Source organism: Balearica regulorum, chromosome 1 (assembly GCF_011004875.1).
Source record: "Balearica regulorum gibbericeps isolate bBalReg1 chromosome 1, bBalReg1.pri, whole genome shotgun sequence".
Lineage (NCBI taxonomy): Eukaryota > Metazoa > Chordata > Aves > Gruiformes > Gruidae > Balearica > Balearica regulorum.
In genome coordinates, this window is record NC_046184.1 from 14,311,068 (window position 1) to 14,331,198 (window position 20,131).

General features: G+C 38.4%; 1 protein-coding gene across 2 annotated transcripts in view; it reads right to left on the minus strand.

Moving 5' to 3' along the window:
• Positions 1 to 20,131, minus strand: part of RELN (reelin) — a 297,263-nt gene that overhangs the window by 88,048 nt on the left and 189,084 nt on the right. For both annotated transcript variants that reach the window (XM_075738184.1, XM_075738246.1), the window contains exons 14-21: positions 19,761 to 19,969; positions 16,804 to 16,932; positions 15,547 to 15,656; positions 12,556 to 12,622; positions 11,373 to 11,606; positions 10,603 to 10,764; positions 6,091 to 6,327; positions 85 to 277 (exon numbers count right to left, since the gene is read on the minus strand). In XM_075738184.1, coding sequence (XP_075594299.1) covers positions 85 to 277; positions 6,091 to 6,327; positions 10,603 to 10,764; positions 11,373 to 11,606; positions 12,556 to 12,622; positions 15,547 to 15,656; positions 16,804 to 16,932; positions 19,761 to 19,969 — 1,341 coding nt within the window. The remainder of the gene's footprint in view (positions 1 to 84; positions 278 to 6,090; positions 6,328 to 10,602; positions 10,765 to 11,372; positions 11,607 to 12,555; positions 12,623 to 15,546; positions 15,657 to 16,803; positions 16,933 to 19,760; positions 19,970 to 20,131) is intronic.

The window sequence follows — 20,131 nt, forward strand, 5'->3', positions numbered from 1 at the left end:
CTGTTCAATGCCACAAGTATATTTCAGATGATCTTTGTATAATCAGAGCTTATGGAAGACAAAGGTCCTCGCTGCCAGCCTCACCTCCTGAACAAGATGCCACGTGAGGCCATGGTTGGTGGAGTAGTCCAGTTTCACCTGGTTGTCCATATGAGGAGTAAACACCTGACCGCAACCCATCACCAAGTTGAACTGTATCATATACGAAGCTCCGATCTGCATAGACTGCGTCTCCACATAGCGCATGCTAGAAGCTAACTTCGAATCTCCTGTAAAACTGAGAAATGTAAGGAAAGAATCAGGATCCATCCCCAAAATAATTCAGAAGGGAACATTATGAATGGTTCTGGGTTAAATACAGTGATGCCTCTTTATTCTGGAGGTTGGCACATGGGATGAAACCATGCACAGAAGCATCTTTCTGTTGCTACTTCTGCAAATTACCAGGAAGGCCTTGAAGTATCCCAGAGTGTGAAATGCTGAATTATTCTGTTAGTTCTTACTCTATGCTCTCTGTATAAAGGATCAAGTTAGGATCAAGTGAATGGTAACACACAGAAAGAACAACAAAAAGAAAGTTCATTCCTCAGGAGTGTCCATTGCCTAAGGTCACGTCACAGTAACAAGCTGTAATTTCAAACACTGGACAGTAAAGATACACTGCATTTAGTTTAAAATATTCTTATTAGAATATTTTAATATTCATTCCATTGATTTTTCAAGTGATTCTGTATATAATACATTCACTGACTTTTGACCGTGTTTCAGAATTAATATTGACTATTCTCAGCTTCTGTTCTGCAGGATGTACTGATATAAGAGTTATATTATCTAGTGGATTGGAGAAAATAATTTTGTCACTATTAATGTTTTGAACACACCAAGTCTTATATATGATACAAAGTACCCACTTATCACATACATGGTAACACAATATATAGTTTGAAATTACAAGGTTATTCCAATTTAAATGCATTTTTTTCTTCTATGCACTATTCAAAAGGAAAAAAAAAAACAACCAACAACAAAATAAACAAATGCAAGAGAGGTATAAGGAGGAAGTAATAACAACTTAAACTTTGAATCCTGCACACTAGCCTTCAAAACAGAATGTTTTAAAGAAAGTTCACATAGAATGAAAATCATTTCCCTCTCCTTAGCTTGAGATGTTTAGTTAGTGTCTTCAGAAGTACTGTAGTTCTTTCAGCTTCAACATTTTCTAAGACTATTCTTAGATGCGAACAATTTAGGATAGGAATTGCATCTTTTTAAATAAAATCGCTGCAAATCATTATGCAAAAATAAAAAGCAACATTCAGTACAGTGGTGATGAAGAGAATAATCTAGTTCAAGGTTGCTCTTATGGTCAAGTTACAGTTTATCAACTTAAATAAGAAATCTTAATCTTTCAATACCATACAATAAAACATATTAGCTTCTACCCCTGTAAAATTCAAGGTCACGGCAAAGTCAGTGTGAGGACTAGGAATACAAGTCAGCATTGCTTAACACTCTTGTAAATTAATTCACTGACCCACACTGTTTTCTATAGTGTTCTTTCCAGAGAGCAGTTAAGCCATAAATGTCAGCATCCTACCTTAAAGCTTTAGAAGAAATTACTGAAAGCTGACATTTCTCAAACTTGCTGTTACTTGACTCAAGTTAAGATCCAAGCTCCTTTTTACTCTCTGAACTTGCTCTCTGTGACTTCACTTCCTAAAAGATGATCCAACTCATGGTACCATACGAAACTACTCTGTCTACATCTATCAGCACTGTGAACCTACTGTGGATGGACATTCCCTTCACTGCTGGGGCACTGTCATGGACAACTGGACCAGAAGGCAGTGAGTTGCCTTGGAAAACTGTATGTCAACTGTTCACTTTTTCAGTCAGTGTTGTCAGTGTTTTTCTTCTCAATGGGAAGGATAATTTTAAGTTGAGCAGAGGGTATAATGTACACTTGTCAGCGGTCCAGCTGGCAACCTATGGTTTGTGGCTTCATCATTAGAACTGCATGCATCTCGGAAGAATTTGTTTGGATAATGCCCGAATTTATTTTTCTTCCAAACTTTATCTTCTACTTTTCAAAATGACAGAAACCTGCAAATTTAAAAGTTAAAGCTGACTTGGTCTGACATAGTTTTAATTTCTACAATGCAGCCTGAAATTTCATGGCTGATGTGGGAAATTAAAGTTTTACTGAAAGCTTCTTGGGAAATCTGTGCCAGTACAATGAGGCTCTTCAGGTATCAGTCAGGCACGTGCAGCATAATCAGCTGAAAGTTATATGTAGCAATAATTTAGAAAATTATTTGACATTGCACAAATAAACCTGGGAACAACACATCACAGTTATCTAAAGCTCATTTGAACAGAATGAAGGAGTTGAAACTAAAGAATTTGATGAAGCATCTGCCCAGAAGCTGTCTTCCCTAAAGTGATGGAAGAAAAGCAAAGGACTAGTGCTCAGTGTAGGTGCAAAGAATTAAACGTTTCATTTTCTCTCTGTCTCCACAAAAAATCCCTCTTTTCAATATTACTGGTGTAAAATTAGAAAAAAAAAATAAATCTTAAACTCTGATCTTTTTTTACTGGTGACATTCAGGTCATGATTAAAACACTTTAGTATTCATTTTCATGTAATAACTTAGCCCCTGGATATTGTACACAGTGCATTAAGTAAGCATTCTTTTAAAGTCATAATAGCTCTTTAAAATTAATATTAAAGAAATGTGAAAAGGAAGCTAGTGAAGAGATGAAGACAATCTGCGGTGCTCCATAAGGAGCTCTTTTAAGGGGAGGAAATCACATTATAGGTTCACAAACTCCTTTATTATCCACAGATGGCCTCCAGCTGAACAAGGGGAGCATTAAAGGTGCGGGCTCCACCTTACTTGCCACTTCTATGCTTTCCAGCTCTCCTGTGTACGTAGTTAGGGGTAAGCTCTTCTGCTGGAATACCAAATGTGTTCTTTCTTTGTTCTGGGAGCCACGCAGCTGGAATGCATTTCCGGATTTTGTAAAAGACAGACTAATGTCCCTGGCATAACAATAATTAACTAAAAAAATCTTCAGAAATGAGAACGCAAAGGCTACATTTTTGTATAAATATGTAGCTGTGAGTTGGTTTCTAGTGTGTATATAATTAGACCTGCGGAGGCGCAGGAACACAATACCCATAGGTGCCCTCAGAACAATCGCTCTCCCTTCAAGCACTGCCAACTAATTGGTACTTCTGGGAATGATATCACAGCCAATGTCAGCCAATCTGTGCTGCTCCAAACTGCTCTGGGATCCCCAGAGTTACCACATTTTCAAGGCCGGTACTTTCAGGAAAACTGAAAAGCCACACAGATGCAGCTGATTTTGTAAAGTTGTATTGACCGAGAATATTGACATGATGGCCAAATGCTCATGCCAGCACCAGCTCTGCTTCCATCAAAGGCAGGAGATGTTTATGTCTTCTTATATCACATCATACCTACTTCATTAAATAATTTCTAAATGTGTTAATATATTTAATTAAGTCAATTACCTGAAAGAAACTTTCTGCATGTTACAGAGTAATAATTAATCTAAAAGACAAAACATTTTATAAACACAGGTAAACTATCAAGCTGATGGAGGGCAACTGTAATATATTGCTCCATAAGGATAATTCATTACAAGCCTGATTTACAGTCTTCCCTCAGGCTGCTCCAGGGACAGTGGGACACTCTATTGTCTGTTACATTGAATTAAATCAAAATGTCATAATCTGACTGAAGACAGTTTATTTATATAAGGGTATTTTATTTGTGTCCAGATGAATATTTAAAAAAAAAAAAAAAAAAAAAAGTTTTAGTATCCTTATCAATACTTAAATGCATTTCAGCAAATGGCTGTAAATATTCTGTAACAGTCCGGAAGCATTTGGGTCAAAACCTTGCCTGTGTATGAGTGTTTTGGAGAAGTGATGAATTAACATACATCATCAAACACTTCATTTAAAAAGCGTTCAGGAGTCCTTTCAGTATACCTGATACACTTGCTGTAATAAAGTCTAAGAACCAATCTGAAACAAAATGTTGATGATTACAATCAAATCAAGTGACTGTTCCAGATATAGACTATTACAAACCACACAAAAATCACTTTTGCTCAAAACAGATGTATATCAACAAACCTTTCTTTTCTAAATGTAGTCAGATATTGGAAAGAGCAACCTCCTTCTTCAACAAAAATAAAACCCCCCTTGTCAGTTTTCCCCGACTTTAGGGATAAATATTTCAGATTCTGAGGCAGAAACGGAGGCCTAATAGACAATTAAAGGCAATTCAGTGAAAATGGGCCTTGGGATGACACCCTGTGAAATGATTTATAGTGTATTTACCATAGTTCTACTAATGAAAAAGCAGTTGTCAGACTTTTCTCAAGAGGATGGTGTCAGTGCTACTGCAAACTCTGCTCATAGAAAGTCATGAGTTAGAAAATGAGAACCAAATGGACTCACAGCTGGGAAAAGCCAACAGTAATTAATTTAACTAGCAGCCATTTGTACAGACTTTGTGTAAGTTTAAAAATTTCCCTTGAGAGAAACAAGGTCAGTGAAGGATAGACTTCATGTCTTCCAGTGATAATGAAAAATACTTATACATAAATAGCAAGGAAATATTTCAAAGGCTTTGATTATTTGATACATGGAAAGTTCAACATTTCCACTATGACTGAGCACTACAAATCCTAGACAATATATGGGATGGAGAATTTAGCTTGGTGTTTATTATTTTGATTCTGATTTAGAATCATAGGAGGAAAACAGAGGAATCTCTGCTATCTCAAATAACCTACCCCCCTCCCCATGATAAACTGGTCTTACAAGAACAGAGGGAAAACAATGTCATTAAAGAGCTTTCATTCTAACTCTTTGATGAAGAAGATGCAAACAGTTTGAGCCTTAACATGTTGTTTCATTTTAATGAGCAGCGAGTACTTTCCTTGTCCTTATTAAAGTGGTTAATGGTGCTTCTACTGCCTCATTATCACCGCTAGAACACATTCGGTGTTGTTCCTACTGCTAAGCCAACTCCTTTTAGTTTGACAGATGATCAGAAAGTCAAATCAGATTGCTCAGAGATACTTGTTAATAAAATTCCAACAGTGTTTCTCTGAGTGCCCATGGGGACACTAAAATTATTTATATTTTCTTGAGGTTTTCTATAATTACTGTGGTTTTACTTTCTCCAAATAAATATATCTGTGCCAATTAAAGCCATACTGGGTTTATATGTTGATCAGACTAGCATGAAACTGTTATTTAGTTTTAATCAAAACATAGAGATTAAATAGAGCTTCCCTTGTATTAATTCCCAATGTTACACTTATGTACTCCAGAAGTTAATTTTTGTGAAGCAGGTTAACGTTTTTACAAAAAAAGCTTATTTTTACATGATCCTAACAGCATTTTCTTTCTCTTTGTTTTTCACTTTTTGTTTTCTTGCCTTTTTTACTTTGGGGCAGGTGATGTTTTCTTGCTTTTGTTTCTAAATACACAACACATTTGAGGCATAATTGCAATACACCATAATGCTGATCACAGTGTAAATGACTAAATGGATACAATACCAGACAAAATAACTACAAATGACTAATGTCATTCTATCAACATTCTACCACCTTTCCTTTCTGGAGAGTAATCTAATGGCCATATAAACAGATCTGAACACCACTTACAAAATATTCAGACTATGTATTTAACAGATTATTTCATAACCTGTATACCCATGTTAACCTGACTGGATTTTAAGTGAAGATTATGAAAATTTTCTAATTTGTCTCTATTAGAATATTCTTTAAATATTTTATGGGGAAAGAATGGTACATTCAAGGTTCACATCAAACATAAATCTCTGTGCAATGGGGTGTAAAAACTTACTGCTAATTGCAATTAGATTAGCAACTGTATTTTTGTCCATAATGTGAGGATGAGACACAATTACTCTGAATAGCTGCCAGAAAGACTCATTTGCAGACATCATTCCGTTCTTAGCAGGGTGAATAGACAAAGAAAACAAAAAAGTAGAACAGAAATTAATTTGTGTTTCTCACCAAAGAGTCCAGTCATGTCCACAGTAGGGCTGAACATTTCCCAGGTAGAACCCCAGAGACTGTGTGACTTCAACTAGGTTGGTGAAGTCCAGACTGATGCTATTGAAAAGCACAGAGGTCATGATGATTTCATCGATCGCCCACACATCTTCGCCTTGAGAAGAGTGATACGGTTGCCACCATCTGAACTGAATGCCAATCTGTCTTGCATCTTCAGGCAGCTCCACTGAAATTATTCTGGAAAACAGAACAAAATTATTATTGAAAGTTTTGCTGTTTGTAATAATTCCATGGGAATGTATTTTAGGTTGTTTTTTTTTTTATTGACCCTAAAAATCATGAGTTAACTTCAGTCCACAAATACCTTAGCATCTACTGTTATATCTTGTACCAGTGACAGGGAGAGGGGAATCGTTAGTTCTCTGGGTAGTCAGTGTATTTATTGAAAGACAGCCATGTGCAAAACCCACTAATTTTGTAAATTTTGCTGCTGCTGTGGAGGTCTCTGTAAATTTTACAGTTGCTCTTGCTTGCCAGAAGAAACATGAATGCCCTCCCAGCTGAAACCCAGCTGTAGGCCAGGGGCTTAGACTTCCAAAGGGATAATCAGCTGACAAAGATTTATAACTTCCAGCTCCACTTTCTCAGACTCAGTGGATTTTATCCTGATCTGAAGAGATGCATCTTCTTAAAATCTGTGCTTGTTTCTGCACAGCGCTGATGTCATGCCTGTGTTGCTCTTGTCCTAGAAGAACCCATCCCTCTAAATTGCCACGTTCAAAGGGGAAAAGGTTCATCTTGTCAGACAGCGTGATGGCACACACTTTTGTTCTCTGTAGTTGCATAGAGATGCAACTGGAGGTGAGTCCCAGGCGCTTCTCCTGGTATGCAAGGTCACCTGATTTGTCATGGCAGCTATGTCAACAAACCTATAATTGACAAACTGCAAAGAAAATTAAGAGTAATATCTAATTTCCAGGAGCAATTATCGTATACAGCAGCAGGGAGCATGCATTAATTGCCACAGCAACGACACCTTCCTGAAAGCTCCATAAATCACCAGGACCATGGTGCCCCGTGCAACGCACGTGAGCTGTGAAACAGGCTGGCAACAGGCACATTCGTCTCCATTGATATACAATTACTTGTTGGCAAAAGAGTTTTCAGCAAGCTCAACATGTAGCTGATATTTTTCTTTCTCTCTTAGAGGAAGTGTGGATAAAATGACAAATCAGTTAAACTGGAAACATCATTTTATACTTTGGCACCAAGTTTTTTGGTGATTAATTGGCATCAATCTGCCTGTTGCAATGTTTTGTTTTGTGTGTGTGAAACAGTCTTGTGCCTGCAGCACTCAGTGCAAAACAACACTCTTAAAAATGACTTGCTAAACTGTCCTTGTAAAGAGTAAATTTATAATACTGCTGTTGAATGTCACATTGATTTTAAAGAAGAATACATTAACCCATTAGCAAGAAAAAAATAAATGGCTTGGCTGAACAAGTGGGAAGCACTCAAAAAGTCCTGGCTGGCATTTCTAGGAGCTGCTTTCTGCCGTTGTAGGCTGGAGAGAGCAGCATCAAGGGACAGCCTGAGGTGATGGCTGCTGTGTCCCCATGGCAAGGGACCAGCAGTGCGCACACTTTATGTGTGGTGGATACATTTCTTTTGCTGCTCAAACATGCTTGAATGACTTCATACCCTTCTAAGAGAAAGACCAAGCCCCATTACTCCCCATGAATCAACTACAAGGACTTTCTTTCTACCAAGGGTTCCCTAATGAGCAGCAACTCCATGACTTTTTGGGTCAATTTTTAAAGGCACAAATGACACTAAATCACTGCTGATGCTAAAAGGCACCCATAGTTTTGTCTTCCATGGTTCAGTAGGGTGAACCTGAGGAAAGCTGGTAGCCTGCCTAGGAGGAGCACTGCATCCAGCGTACGCCGTGAAGCATTTGACGCTTGTGAGAGCTAATGTTCTGTTATAATCCTGGACATAATTCTCTGCTGGTGGCTGTCTCTGATGCCTGCATCTTCCCTTTTTACTCTTAACTCTTATAAGCTCACCCATATGGACACTAATTCTCACTGACAGTAATTTACAGAAAATCCTAAATCATGACATACACCACTTACACACCTATCAGATGTTAAAATATTTAACGCATGTTAAAATAAATTTCTCATCCCAAGGGATTAAGCAAACACAATTTAAAAACACTAGTGCAAACCTCCGTATATGGCCATATGTTAGTATGCAGAACCTGACTACATCTCCAGTTATAACAGCTTCTCCTGTCTGGCTTTGATTTGCTGGAGATAGATGGAGAGGGAGGGAGATTCTTGTTAATGACTTTTCTGCTGCTGAAAAGAAAAGTGTTCCTACTAACATTACCAGCTACCATTAGATTTCTTAAAAACCAGCTGGGAGACCTTTGGTCTGATCTCATTCTTTCAAGCTATGCGCATACCTAATATTGAAAAGCCACCGCTGTTCTGCTCAGAAGAAAAATGCAGCTGTCAAATGTTAGCAGATTAAATGCACCTTTTCAGCAGAACATTAAATGTGTAATTATTTTTTGTATGACTGAAGATTAATTAAATTTCTGGATACAGATTGATTGCCAAACTTTGCAGCAGTCCATCTATGTTACCAAAAAAGCTGATATTTTCAGACAACATAATATGAGAAGGTGAAGCTTTCTTCATGTTCTTCATCATAATTATTGCCAGCACTATCTTCAGGTTTGTATGTCTATCATTTTTCTATTTACCCAGAGTGGAGTATTCATATCTCATGGCAAAACCTTTCTAACCTGTGTATGTTGTGCTTTACTCTTTGCCCTGTCAGAACAACAGAAATTAAATGTTTCATACTTCATCTCAAAAAGCAAAAAGGTCTCTGGCATCAATATAATTTACTACATTTATATCTTAAACTTCATTAAGATCAGTCACCAGAATGTGCATCTTCCTTTTTGTTATAAAAATTTCATAGTGCTATATATTAAAAACCTTTAGGGAAATATAATTCCTACAGCTGTAATCTTGACTCTAAGAATTAGAAACAGGGCCATATAAAATATATATGTGACTATAATAAAGGACAGGAAAGAAAATTTTGAAGAAGGCTCATAAGCATTCCAGTTTGTAGGCTGTATCCTTTGGAAACATTTAAAACTTCAGAAATTAAAGCCCACATGCAGTATACTTCTACCAAATACAGCTATTTTGTAGAGAGTTTTTTGAGTATATATTATAGCTCCAAGGAAATATATTTAACGTTACAAGTTTTTTTCCATGAGAATATTCTTAAACACTTTTTGTATATTATAATTTTGTATTCAGTTATTAACAAGATGAGGAACTCTATTTTATTTTTTTTAATGTGCTGATCTGAGGTCAATATATATAAATAATGAAAGTTATATGTAGCTGAAGTGACTTGCAGACATATCTATAGTCCCACCCCTGGGGTTGACTCAGGCATTATCCTGGAACTGGGTGGGGGGGTAGAGAAGTGGCCACAGGGCAAAGCCACCCTCGGGCAGGAATGGGCCAGCTGGGACATGACCCGCGATTCCACCATGGGCTCTGCCTCTCGTGTGCCCCCTCGCAGAGCATCTCCTTTCATCGGGATTCATGGGTTCTGCTGCAGCAACCCATGAAGGTGGATGCTTCCAGGTTTGAGTGGGTTTGCACAGAGCCAGCCCACATTGTTCTGGGTTTGTGGGACAGGTGTGCTTGTGGACACTCCTGATTTTGCATGTGCTTTATTAAAATTGAGGGATGGTGTCACAAATATACCAGTAAATAATACTTTCTGTTCTAAATACATGAGGTACCTTCCTCTCTAATCTGACACCAAACACAGGTGCTGATAGACGAGATGAGCTCTTTGTTCAATTTCTTGGTGATTTGCACAATTCCCAGGCATGGTCACTGGCAGGACCTCCCAGGGCACCGAGTCCAGCCCACAGGCACAAAGTCGGGTAATCCCCTTTGTAATGGGAGCGGGCACAATTTCCCTGCTGACCCGGAGACACCCTCGTGGTCAGATTTTGTCTCAGCTGTACTGCGCTGCCTGCAAACTCCTAATCCAGAGGATGGTGTAGTGAAGGTATCTATGGCTTCAAAGCTACAAATAATTTATGTTAATTTATCTTTACAAGTTGCTGCTTCCTTGGGAAGAGTCATGCCCCTATTTCCCATAAGTACATTTCTTCCTGCTCATCTGCACTGCCTCAGCTTGTTCTGTCACATCACCTGAGACTCAGACGCCGTTAAATCCATGTATTCACTTTTATAGAAGCAGGCAAAAATGGAAAGTGCCCAGAACAACTGCAAAATTTTAAGGAAAAGTAGTAAATTCAGTGTGCAGTAAAAGATCTTCCCTCCACTCACTCCCACACCATGTGGGCAGAGGTACTTACTCTCCGCATTGCAGTGACTACCACTACCAGCATTAACTGCATGTAGATAACACTCCTCGTAATATTTATGGATATACCTTGGCTCGTGGTAGTTGAGATAAGAATAGTGTTCCAGTAGTTTCCAGGTGATCCCATTGTCGTAGGAGTAGTGCAGCAGCACCCCTTCCCCGGGCTGGTCGGGTGCTTTGCAGGTACTCAGCACTGACTTGCTGCCCAGGCGTAGTGTGAACTGCAGGAACCTGGGTCAGAATTACACAAATATTTATAGGCTACCATATATATAGTGGTTTTTGGGGTTTTGTTGTTTTTGTATTTTTTTTTCCCCTAGCCACGTTGTTTTCAGATCTTCTCAATCTAGACAAATTTTGATAAATATCAGTTATGGGGTTTTGTACCTGCGATTTGTTTTTACCGTCAAGTAATGCAATGTGGCACACATAGTTAAAAAACGCCAATCATTACAGCATTTAATTATTTATTAGGCACTGAAGGGGAGGGAGAGATAGTGAATGGATCTAATCAGCTGCCACAAGCTGTCAAATAAACACAACCTTATAAATAATTAATTAGCACTTGGCTTTGACACTCAGGTTTGATATTAACATTTCATATTTTCCATCCAAGCTGTACAATAACTTCCCTCCAGTCTGTTTTGGGCTCTGTTGTTTACAAAGCAGGAGGAAAAAAGGCAAGGCTATGAAATCACCATTAAAATATGGAACTAGGAGTTTTTTAAAAAAAACTTTTCCTCCTGCTAAACAATCGGCTTAATAATACACAAGGTTGTAGCGGGAAGGGGAGGGGTTCCCAATTTCTTTGCTCGACATTGCTGCTCTCTCCCTCTCACCTGGACTGGGAGCTGTCAAGGAAGGCGGTGATGAGCTGGCGTCTCCCATCCTTGTTGAAGACCAGGGCTTTGCCGCTGGCCAGGACCCCACAGCCGAAGCTGACTTCAGCCCCCCGGATGGAGTAAAAATTGTGGTAGGAGGAGAGGCGGGAGCTGGCGAAGCTCTCTGAGATGAACATGGGGAACGTCTGCGATGCCATCTCACACGCCGGCCCTGAAAAGCCGGGATCGCACCTGCAGGTGAGGAAGATTGAACACTGTAATTAATGACCCTTCTCCTGTGGTTGGCTGGCAAACCAACACAGTGGCTGCAGTAGTTCATGACCTGAAGATGCCTACAAAGTCTCTCTCAACTATAAGAACCAAGAACCTCTTTAAACTTTATTTAGGTATTGCATAGCCAATGACTTTCTTTTAGCTAGTACTTACTTTTCCAATTTAAAAAAAATCATAGTTATGAACACACCACCAGTCTACACATAACACACAATACAGAAAATATTTTATTCATTTTTGGAGCAAAAATATTGCCGACATAATTTACAGTTGTTCATATGTAAAATTATGAATTTGCTTTTATCTTTAGCATGTGAGATGTGATTACAAGAAATTGAGTAACAGGACAGAACAGGACGCCCCATGGGTCACACTTCTGTTAATACCGAAAAATAGTTGCATCAATATTTTGAATGCACTTACTGATTTTGAATAAGTATCTTTGCTTTTTTGGCTGGAACACTTTTAACAAGCCAGCCTTTTGGAAAAAGAGGAGTGCTGACCTTCTGTCCTTGAGGTCTGTTAGGCTATGCGATATTAGAACTATGAAAATTGTGGTTCTTTCCCAAAATCTAATGTAAAAGTGATACAGTCCCAAATCACCTCTAAACCCAGTATAAAACATGCATCATTGACATTTCAGTGTGCTCTGTAGCACATTTTAAGGTGAACTGGAAGTTAGACTCTCTCCCGGAAGAAAATTATAGAAAAAAAATTAAATATGCTGCTGTTTAGAAAGACTGATCTTTAGCTCTCCAGTGAGCTTTATGCATTCTGGGGGCTATGCTAGTTTTATATTTAGTCATCTCAAAAAGCAAGGGCTGAAATGAAAATCACTTCAACTTTCAGATCCTCAAGTGAACTATGTGACAGAAATGGAACACAAGTACTGAATTATAACTCTTACTTGCAGCCGTTTCTGGTACACTGTCCTCGCCCTGAGCAGAATTTGAGGCAAGATGGACCAATATAAACTGCAGAGAAAAGAAATCAGTTAAATGAAGGGTTATGTTCTGTGATAAACAGAATATAATGAATACAATAAAGTATACAGACCTGATCATACAGTTACTGTATTTATCTTGATCACACTAGCTGGAAGAGGTCTACAAAAGGATACAATGCCTTTGATTTTATCCTTCTATAGAACTGAGTAATGGAATTTTGCTCTGTGACAAGGATAGCCAGGGATAATTTATTATTTAATGGGTAATGTCCATCTGTGGCTTGAGACACTAGTGATGTTTTAATTAATGTACCTGATTTTTTTAAGACTGTGAAAAAGATCAGATGATTTGCTATGAATTGACCATTTTCTGGTTTTCCTTTTTCTTCATCTTATTTGAGAGATGTAATCCGATATATATATTAGCACATTCCAATAGCAGTCTTGTCGATTTTTAAAATGCATCACTGCTTCTCTCACTGAAATCCACATTCTTAACTTCACTGGACTTATGGAATTAGAATCTGCCCTGATATGTCTTAAGTAACTATTAAATATCATATACTTTCACTGATTCTTTCAAATGGAATAAAACTCTAAATCATATGCCCTAAAAAATATTCCAGACTTGTTTTACTCTTTTACTTAAACTTCTTCCAATGTCTCCTAATCAACAATGTTGATATTTTGTGAAAAATATGAAGGATGGAAAGATGAGCAAATTGCAGTATAATCGACATCTCATTGCACTACTATAAAGAAAAGCATTGATCTGGGTGTAGCCCAAAGTGATAACTTGTGGGCAACGTTCTTTCAATACAATATGATAAACAAGCCTTGACCATGAATCTTTTCTGTTGAAGAATGCCTGTTACTTGGAGTTATCCACTTGCACTGTGACTTTTGGAATGGTGTCCAAATAGCTACCAATTTGAAAATGTCTATAACAAGGAGTACTTATTCCCTCTCTTAGTTTTATGATGTTGCCCATCATAACCGTGTGTCAGTACTCCCTGGCAGATGCACTCTAAATCCCTGTTAGCTACTCCCTGTAACTAACTCCTCATCAGACTTCATGTGATTTCTAGATTTTCTCACTTTTCAGGGTGCAAAAATTCTGTTCTGTCTGTTTGATTTATTTGTCTCTTTCGAGGTCTTTTTGAGGGGGTGGTAAAAGTAGAAGGGTTAAAGATGTAATGATGTATTTTGAAATTAAAAAAGCTTTATGAAAATTGGCAGTTTTCCAGTGTTCCTAAAAGATGGCCAGCTTCCAGATTTTATTTAAAACTTATATCACATAAGAAACAGTTGTGAAGCTAAAAGTCAGAGTGCTGAATCCTTGAAAATCTTCGTCTCTTCAAGAATTTGAGTGCCAATATTTATAAGTCTTTCCCTACAATACTGAAGTGCAAAGCTTCAGTTCCACTAGTATCTAACAAAGGAAGCAAATAAAACATCATAAACACGTTCATCTTTAAGACTTGATTCCCATGTCACAGTTCTACACCTCAAACAAATTTCAGAGCAGGCAGTTTTTAGGCAGATGGTTGGTAAATTGCTTTTGAGATGGTACAGAGTGAAGCATGCAGCATCCTTTGATTGAATTGTACTTAGTTGTACAAGCAAAGGTAGTGTAGAAGTATGAATTGTCCATTCATTTTCAAAATCTTGTTGTTTTGTTCTGTTGTAAAGAATTTGGATCGTTGCATTGATTTTATCTTGCTCTTATTTTTGTGAACTTCTGTGAACATCTCCAACGCTTACAGTCTGCATTTTGTTAGGTAGCACCTCATCTTTGCAGATACTCACAGACATCTTACGCATATATACACCTAAATGTTCCCTTCATTTTACTTTCTTTTCAATGTAAATCATCATCTCTAATGAGAAGCATGAATACTCTATCCAGAATATCAAGATGATGCTACTTCCCATTAATGTGATTAAGACAACAATTTTCATTACTTTTTGTGAAAAAATTTCATTTGTAGCATTACATTATCAAGCAGCTTCAAGAATTTTCTTTTCAAAACTAGGCAGTAATCTATTTTAAGAACTTTGCAAAATGTAACTACCATTCAGAGGCTTCATATCAAACCTTACTAGGAATCACTACAAAACTTCACAGGCTATTGTACATCACTGTAAATTCTTAAATTACATACTTCAGAAATCTAACAAAACAAATTCTGGATGTAGTTTACTTAGTCCCAAAACATCTAAGGCTAATGAGCAAAGCTAAAAAATTAGCGTCTTCTTATAGGTAGCCCTTTTAATCATACTTATTTCTGCATTTCATACCAAGCATCTATTTTATCCTGTGTACCTAAATATTTTTTCTGTGCTTTAAAGTATTTCCTTTCAAGACTGGCCCCGGTTATGCTCTGCACTAAATTTTATAATTAGATGAGTCAATATAAGCTCTTCCCAGTTTTTCACATCCATTTAAAGAACAGGTAGGTGAAAAATATAGTTCCATGAAACACATGGTACTTTCCTCCTGAAGATATTGTAAACAACGTAAAAGTTTTGTCAGTGTTTGGTAGCAGCATTTCTTTATGAAGGTCTTCTATGTCCAGAAGGAAAAATATGTCCCAGATACTGTAACTGTTGCTTAGGCTGGCACAGTATGTGTCCTTAATAGCACAGGGTAGTACCTATTTATGTAATTAGAACTATGCAGTCAGAGGAAATGTTATATGAAACCCTTGCCACCAATATCTTTTCCTGGAAAGCATTCGATTAGAAGAAAAAAAAAGGGTAGTCTACTAGGCTATTGTCTTTTCAAATGATAGAATTCCCCTCCAGCTTCAAAATGCCCTTGTTATCAAGAAAAAGAATTTAACAAAACAAAAATCCTTTGACCTGTGATTCTCGAAAATATTTTTACTTGGAGCAACATATAAAAATTTACTCTTCTGATGTATCATGATCATGGATAAGAATACTAACTATTATCGATTGCCCACATATTTCCAAGGATTGGTCCTGTTTGTCTCCATCGAATCCTGGTGTCACTTGTTAACGCTGCATTGGGAAGGGGAGTAGTTATTCGGTTCCACCTGAAATACATAGCAAAAATACTTAGATTTTACACTGACAGTTGTTAAGCAACTGTATGTTTTGCAGATGTGTTTACTTATGCTGGAAGCTTTGTGAGAATTTTTAATTCTAAAATCTGCTCAAATGAAGCAGTGAAGTCACTGCAGCTTTTGAAAATATAAATGAAAATAAAAAAGGACATGGCCCTTGATATTTTCGTACAATATATGAACGTTAATTACTCCATTATAAAACCCAGCCATTTTTTTCCCTGTATGAATTCAGGAAGTCGGCAAAGATTTTAACCTTCTTTGCTATAGCAACTCTTCCATCACAGTGAATATCCCTAAATTGCATACTGCATTAAACCTTTCAGTATGACTGAGCTCTGCTTGGTGGAAACCCTTGGGGGTAAGAAGAGGGACATGGAGGATTTGGCCTGCTGTGGTCTGAGCCATCATTCTTATGTCATCCACAGGAGCTACACTTCCTACACACACCAGGGCAAAGGTTCCTATGGAAATGGTATAGAAATGGGGGTCACTAGATTCAACTACACTCTCTTCTCATGGCCATAGCCGCTGCTCTGAAGTGGCTCTGGAATTTGGGATACAGAGGGATACAGAGTCCTGGGATTTGTATTATGCAATGAGATGTCACAGTTCATTTTATGGTCAGAACAGCGCCGAACAGACTTAATAAAGAGAAGGGTTGATATCAGAAAGTGATACTAACAACCATCTCCATCTGCAGAAGTACAGAGTAGGTGCTTCCTTTGTAGCCCAGTATTGGGATTCCAAGTGAGTAAAGGTGTTTGAGGATGTAAATATGGCTTTAACTGATGGTTCCTCTGACTAAGAAGAAAACTTCTGTGGCTTTGACAAGGTATAACTTTTCTTCTAATTACCAGCATGTTGTCCACAGGTTTGTTTTTTTTAATTTATCTTTAGCATCAGAAAAATAACATTATACCACAGAAGCAGCCCCATATATTTCAAATTTCATTACTGGGCAGTCAGGGAGACCTGAACACTCCTTCCTTGCTGTCCTCAGCTAGTAAAAAATGAAAGATGACACGGGGTTGCGTGCTTTGCTGTTTTCTTCTGTCACCTATAATTCACTTCTCTAATCTTGCATCTCAGTTAGCTTTGCAGAGAACATTCTCACCCGCTGTAATTCTCAGAGGCGTAGACGGTGCTGTGGGGGAGGTGAGGCCCAGCACATATCTCAGGCAAACACTCGGTGTGGAGCAGGGACCAAGAGCGACCGTGGTTGGTTGAAAACTCCAAGCTGACGCTGATAACACAGTGAAGGAAAGAAAGGAGAAAGACACCATGAGCCTACCTGCCATAGATAGGAATGTAGTAGTTCCAACACTGAAAAACCACCAAATCTGCTATTCCTAATAACCAATGCTGAAACGTGAAATAATTTTAAGCAGGCTTGGGATACAAAAAAATCCTGAAAATACAAACATGAAACAAATCTGAGTGTTTAAAAAACAAAAGAGTGGCCGATAGACTGGAGGATTGTCAAAACACCTAGTCCTTGTTTGGCCACCATCTAGTTATTGTTTTTATGCTGCTGCTCTTAAATGGCTAGAAATGGTTTCAAAAATAATGAGAAAACTTGGATTCATCAGAGCTAGACAGCATCACATGAGCACTGTGGAAAGGTGAAAAGGGCCAGCCCCCCTGCAAGGACTGCGGAGGGTGGAGGGGACCTGGGGAAGTGCACCCTTCAGAGAGCCCCCGTGGCAGGCAAAGCCCCGAGGAGCCATGGGACCCTCTGCGCTACCCAGCCGCAGTGGTCTCTGGAGGCTTCGTCCCACCTCTCAGAGCCTGGAGTGCTCAGTGGTGAACTTTGAGAGTCACACGGACATAGGGACAAACTCCAGGTTTGCCAGGAAAAAGGCCGCTGTTCTCCGGTTTCATTGACTAGCCATAAACCGAACCATCCATGTGCAGATAGTGATATTAGAGAATGGAAAACTCTGAGACCATCCACTGAATCCATGACAATGAGTTATTAAACCCATTATCCCAAAAGTTCATTGATTAGTTCAGTTTCAAAAAGCTATTACTAGATTTTTTTTCCTTCCCTGTTCCACTGCGTATTTAAAAACCCACTGTTTACAATCTAGGAGTGGAAGGAAATCCTTAGATCTTTTACATTCTGAGGACCTTGAAAAAGTAATATATAAAGTGCTTGATTTATTAAGGATTTAGTATTTTAGTGAAATACTAATTTCCTCCATATAATTAGCTTGTAATAGTCTGTTTTATTTTAAGTAATGCCAATGGAACATTATAAAAGTCATAATTCATCACCTCAATACTAAATTATTGGATTATAACTTTTCCTTTTCATTATAAATTGCTGACAATATTACTTCTTTTAAATGTACCATCACTGTGATATTATAAATGTGTATTAAAATGGTTTATGGCGATTGTGACTAATTTATTTCAGATTTAACTGTAGTGACACTTCGGAGGGTCATATTTTCTGCATATATTTTGTGTGAATCTCTCACATTTGCAGTAATGAAAGCATTATGAATAATGCTGTAGACCAGGAGATGGGAAATGCTGCTGTATTTGGAAAATACAAATAGGGGTAACGGAGACCTTGTGCTTCTTTTGAAGAAGCTCACTTCTGCTTCAGAAATAGTTTACGTGAAGGAAGAATATTAATCTTTCAAGGTACATACTAATCCCCATTAGATAACAGACTGAGACAGAGACTTTATATAACCCATGTTTACAGGCCAGGAGTGTTTACAGGCAAAGTTTTCACTTTCCATGTAGAAAAATGTTGCTGCCTTCCCTTCCTATCAAATATAAGTGCAATGCCTTGACTCTTGCTGCCCCTGGAATTCTGCTGCCCTGCATGGCTGACAGGACTGTCAGTGCTCATGCAGCTCTTCCCAGTCAGAAGTAGATGCCACAGAATGTGGATGTGAAAGGATTTACAGTCTCTTACTTTAAACTCTTGACTCTGGAAAAAATATAAAGCAACTTAATGCTCATAAAATATCAGGATAAACAGTCTCACATGTACATAAGGAAAAAGGGACAGCGGACAGTTTGGGTTTGAGTCCCCTATTCAGAGAAGGATGTTAAGAAACTGGAGAGGTGAAGCAGAGGGTGACCAAGATGTCCATTGCCTCGAGCACCGAGCGAGGAGGGGCTGGAGGGCCGGCTTGCTCAGCCTGGTGAGGAGGGGTGAGCCATGGCAGCCTGCGGTGGTGCAGAGGGAACTCACAAGGGAGGCAGAGCCAAACTCTCCTCAGCACTGGCAAGCACAGTAGAAAGGGCAATGGCATAAAGACACAGCTTCAGAGTTTTGTACTGGACATTAGGAAACACTTTTTTCACTTGAGCAGGTCAGCCAGAGAGGTAGCACAGTCTCTGTCCATGGGGGTTTTCAAGTCATGGATAGGCAAAGCTGTGGCTGACCTGATCTATGCTGGCAATGATCCCACCTGCAGCAGCAGGTTTCACTAAATGACCTCTGAAGGTCCCTTCCAACCAACATTTCTAATATTCTACAAAATATGGAGCAGCAAATGATTCCTTTCCCTTTCCCTCCCCCTTAACTCCATGGAAAAAATCATGTTGAATGTCCCAATGAGGTGAAGACAGCAACAGAGCTCTGTGGTCAACGTACAGGCAGTGAGGTCGTCGCATTGGTGATCAACAAGGCGATGGCCATTTATCACCAGTCTTACAAGAATTAGTTATGCTTGTGGTAGGTTTCTGTTGTTGCCTTTAGTACCTTCCCCCTTACACAGGGGGATGTATTTTGTATATTAAGATGTAAATCTCATATCCATTAGAAACTGAAGCAAACGTTTTCTGAAATCATTAGCATATTTCAGAATAATAGACTAAGAAAAGCAAGTTTTGACCTGGAAAGCTGTTTAATAGACTTCTTGTTGCATATGAGGTATATAAACCTGGGCCTGTGGAGATCAGGAGAAACACTAGCTTTCGAGCAGCTTTTATTTGTCATTATTGATTGGCTTCATTCTTTCCAATAAAAACAATTCAAATACTCATATAGACCCTATAAACCAAAATGTACTAGAAAACAAATAAGAGAATTCTGGCCTGTTGTACCTGTTACCAGGTTGATACGTTCCACAACCCAAATTGATGGAAAACTGGATCATGTGAGTGACTGTGGAAGGGAGCACTGGAAGGACGTGGAAGTAATCCACAGCCCAGACATTCCTGTTGTGGACTTGGTGATTCTTTTGCTTCAGGCAAAACTTGGTTGCCAGAGTCTGCAGGTCCGGACTAATGACAACAGAAACCAAAGATGGAACCTTTAAAAGAAATTAAATCAGGCTTAAATAAACCAAATAATATTCATAAAGATCACATGGAAAAATACTATTTAAAATAGAAAAGCAGCTTCACATGTGTTCAACCAAATGTGCTTTTCTCTCTCCTTGCTTCATTTCTGTTAACTTTTCTTAGCCACCTTT